This window comes from Cyprinodon variegatus, unplaced genomic scaffold, assembly GCF_000732505.1.
Source record: "Cyprinodon variegatus isolate N-32 unplaced genomic scaffold, C_variegatus-1.0 Scaffold1516, whole genome shotgun sequence".
Taxonomy (NCBI): domain Eukaryota; kingdom Metazoa; phylum Chordata; class Actinopteri; order Cyprinodontiformes; family Cyprinodontidae; genus Cyprinodon; species Cyprinodon variegatus.
In genome coordinates, this window is record NW_015151969.1 from 51,965 (window position 1) to 55,179 (window position 3,215).

Genomic DNA, 3,215 nt, shown 5'->3' on the forward strand with positions numbered 1-3,215 from the left:
TGGAGAGCAGAGTTCGCTGCTTTTAGACGTTGTCTCCAAAGTCTCCAGTAGCAGAAAAAAGTTGTTAGATTTTACACTTTGGTCTGAAAAGTCACTAAATATTGCGACAAAAGCGCTAAGTTGTCAACACTGCTCTTCATATCGTTTGTTTTCAAATGGTTTGCTGCTGTCTGTTTGGACCTTTCTGAACATGTGCAGCAAATGGACTGATCCAATATGGTGGACACCAAAGGGGGAGACACACTTAATATTATAAACCTTCTGATGGCATTTTAGTGAAAGGATTTTTATCGAAACCATAATTAATGTGCACAAATAAGGAATAATTGTATTAACCATACATGTAAACAGAGTTTTAAGGGGTCCCCAGGAACTTGGGGCCCTAAGCAACTCCCTAGGATTGCCTAATGGTAAATCCATCCCTTGCTCCTATGTAAAAGCTAGAATTCTCCAATGAACAGAGGAAGATGAGTTGAAATGCGCTGCCTCATCATCGTGTGGTGTCCCACAGGGCTCGGTTTTCAGCCCTCTCCTCTTCATGTTGTACCTCCTCCTTATTGGCTCTATTTTTAGGAAATCTGGAATTTATTTTTTACTGTTATGTAGATGATAAACAGATTTATGTCACACCAAAGAAAACCGACTCCACTTTTCTACAGTCTGCTTTTAAGCTTAGAAGACTTGAAAGCCTGGATGGCTCTAGATTTCTTAAAACTAAATGAAGAAAATAGGTACATAGGTGGAGATTTTTGGTAGTTCCAGGGAAGACTGATGTTGGCTCCTTTCCCAGTATTTCAGGCCTTTTATTACACATTTAAAGGGTTAGAACATATGCTGGTCTCAAGTTTAAAGCTCACACTAGAACGGCTCTAAGATCCGGCTTTCTCCCCTTGAGGCAGCAAGCCGAAGTAAAGGCTAGACCTTTTAACAACTCGGTTGGATTATCGTAATTCTATCAGGGTATGGGTGAATCATGCATTTCACAGGTTCAAAGGGTTCAGAATGCTGCTGCACTTAACAGGTACAGGAAAATATGATCATATATCCCGTATCTTATTCTCTTTACTTTGACTACTAGTACATTTTAGGATTTATTTTAAAATTTTTCTATTTGTTTTTAAAGCTTTATATGACCATGCCCTGCCCTACCTGTCCAAGCTGAGACATCCCCACACACCCTTTCACTCCCTTAGATCAGCTGACCGGTTGTTACTGAGGTGCCAAAGACAAAGGTCTGGCTAGGTGGGGGCCATCATTTTTCTGCTGCAGCCCCTAAGCTGTGGAATGACCTTCCCTCTGCCATTAAAAGGGCCTCTTCATTTTCTGATTTTAAATCTCTTCTTTAGAGCCATTTCTTTCCTTTGACTTTAGAAATAATCTGAGATTTTTTGTTTTTATTATTATTTTATTATTGCTTTTTATTTTATTACTACTTTTATACACCAATTAATTTTTTATGATTGCCTATTTGTATCTTAAGATTGTGTATAGCACTTTGATACTGTGGGGGTGTTTAAAGTGCTTTATAAATAAAACTTGCCATGGTGTGGGCCAGAAGAGTTTGGTATCATGATGCTCCCCCTGGTGGAATGTGAAGGCAGTAAAAAGCAGGCGGCTGAACTGCAGAAAGTTTTCTTTATATTAGGTGCATTTCTACCTACTTTTTCTAAAGCACATTTTGAAGTATCACATCAGAAAAGCTTGTTGGAAACAGAAGAAAACAAAACTCCCTTAAATTCTCAAAAAGGCCCTAAAACAGCTGCTCTATATCACCTACTTCTAAAAATTTATTAGTTATAAATATATTTCTATTAAAAACAAATAAAACAAAACAAAAAAAGAACAGAGCCATAACTACAAATATAATTACTAGAGGTGGGTCTGATGTCAGACACATCTAAGACCCAACTTTGGAGCTGACAGCTCAATAAATCATTGTTTTAAAAACAGAAAAGCACAATTCAATAAAATAAATTGAAGGAACCCAAAATTACACATTAAAATCTAGACCAGCTGCATTTACATTTTGTTTATATCCCAGAGTCCTAAGTTGTTTATAACCCTTTCTATTCTGATGGATATCTTTCACTTTGAGATTTCTGCTGTGATGAATCAGATGTATGGATATGAAGTTTAATTTCCTTTCTAAAGTGTTTTAGACTACTTTAATAAAACCAAACTTCAAACTTCATAGTTTTACGCCAAAAACGATGAAATGTGCCACATTGTCCTAAAACATCAAAAAACATCATATGTTAAATGCAGAGGTCGATTTCTCCAATGTGGAATCAATAAATTACATTTATTATTATCATGATTATTATTATTCTGATTATTATTTTATTACAAGGAATTTAAAACCTTTAGAAAGGCAAAAATCTCACGGGTTAGTTTTAGAAGTTAATGACCAGCTCAGATTTTATTACATAACTTTTTAAAAATTCTTATAAAATAAAAGCCCTAATAAGTAGTGTAGTGGTCGGTGGACAGGGGGCAGTAGGCCTAGGTGCCTTTAATTTGAAGGGCCAAATAGGAAGTGGATGTGTTGCTCAGCATAGGGAGCTTGATGAGATCAGCTGCTCTGCGCTCCTGTTGAAGTTCCAGCTCTCCGTCAGGAAGCAGGACAGAGTGGACCAGCCGGGACCCAGAGGACCACACAGCCCACATCACCTGATCCCAGCCCGGCCTCCTCTATGCTGCTGAGCCGGTGAAAACCCGAGCCATTCCGGGCCGTGTCAGGCCGGGACGGGATGCCCAGGGAGGATCCTGCCATCCAGACACAGGCCACCGCTGCTGCTGCGCTCATCCTGAGAATCTAGGGCAGAGATGGGGTTCCTGCACCAGCTCCACCTCCTGCTGTGGAAGAACATCTCTCTGAAGAGGAGAGGCCCGGTAAGCGCTCCGGGAGCGGGCTGAGGGGGTCCGCTGCCACCCGGAGCTCTGCTGCATCGATGGGTTCTGGGCAGGGTTCGGTTCGGTTCGGTTCGGCAGGTTTGCTGCAGCGGCGCAGCGCTGCGAGGAAGGAGGAAGTGGGCGCGCTGTCAAACAGGTTGTTGTTGGTGGAGAAAAGGCAGCTGCGCGTCATCAGAACCTGTTGGCATGAATCCGGAAATAATTGGAATAATATGGAAATAATTTATTACTTGATGGTCTGTCATCAGTCAAATGGATGACAGACCATCCATCCATCCATCCATCCATCCATCCATCCATCC

At 40.8% G+C, this 3,215-nt stretch overlaps 1 protein-coding gene across 1 annotated transcript in view; it reads left to right on the forward strand.

Annotated features, from left to right (window-relative positions):
- Window positions 1-2,590: 2,590 nt before the first annotated feature.
- LOC107103735 (ATP-binding cassette sub-family A member 2-like) overlaps window positions 2,591-3,215 on the forward strand; it is an 83,437-nt gene continuing 82,812 nt past the window's right edge. Inside the window, exon 1 of the mRNA XM_015403544.1 lies at window positions 2,591-2,892. Coding sequence (XP_015259030.1) covers window positions 2,827-2,892 — 66 coding nt within the window. The 5' untranslated portion in view covers window positions 2,591-2,826. The remainder of the gene's footprint in view (window positions 2,893-3,215) is intronic.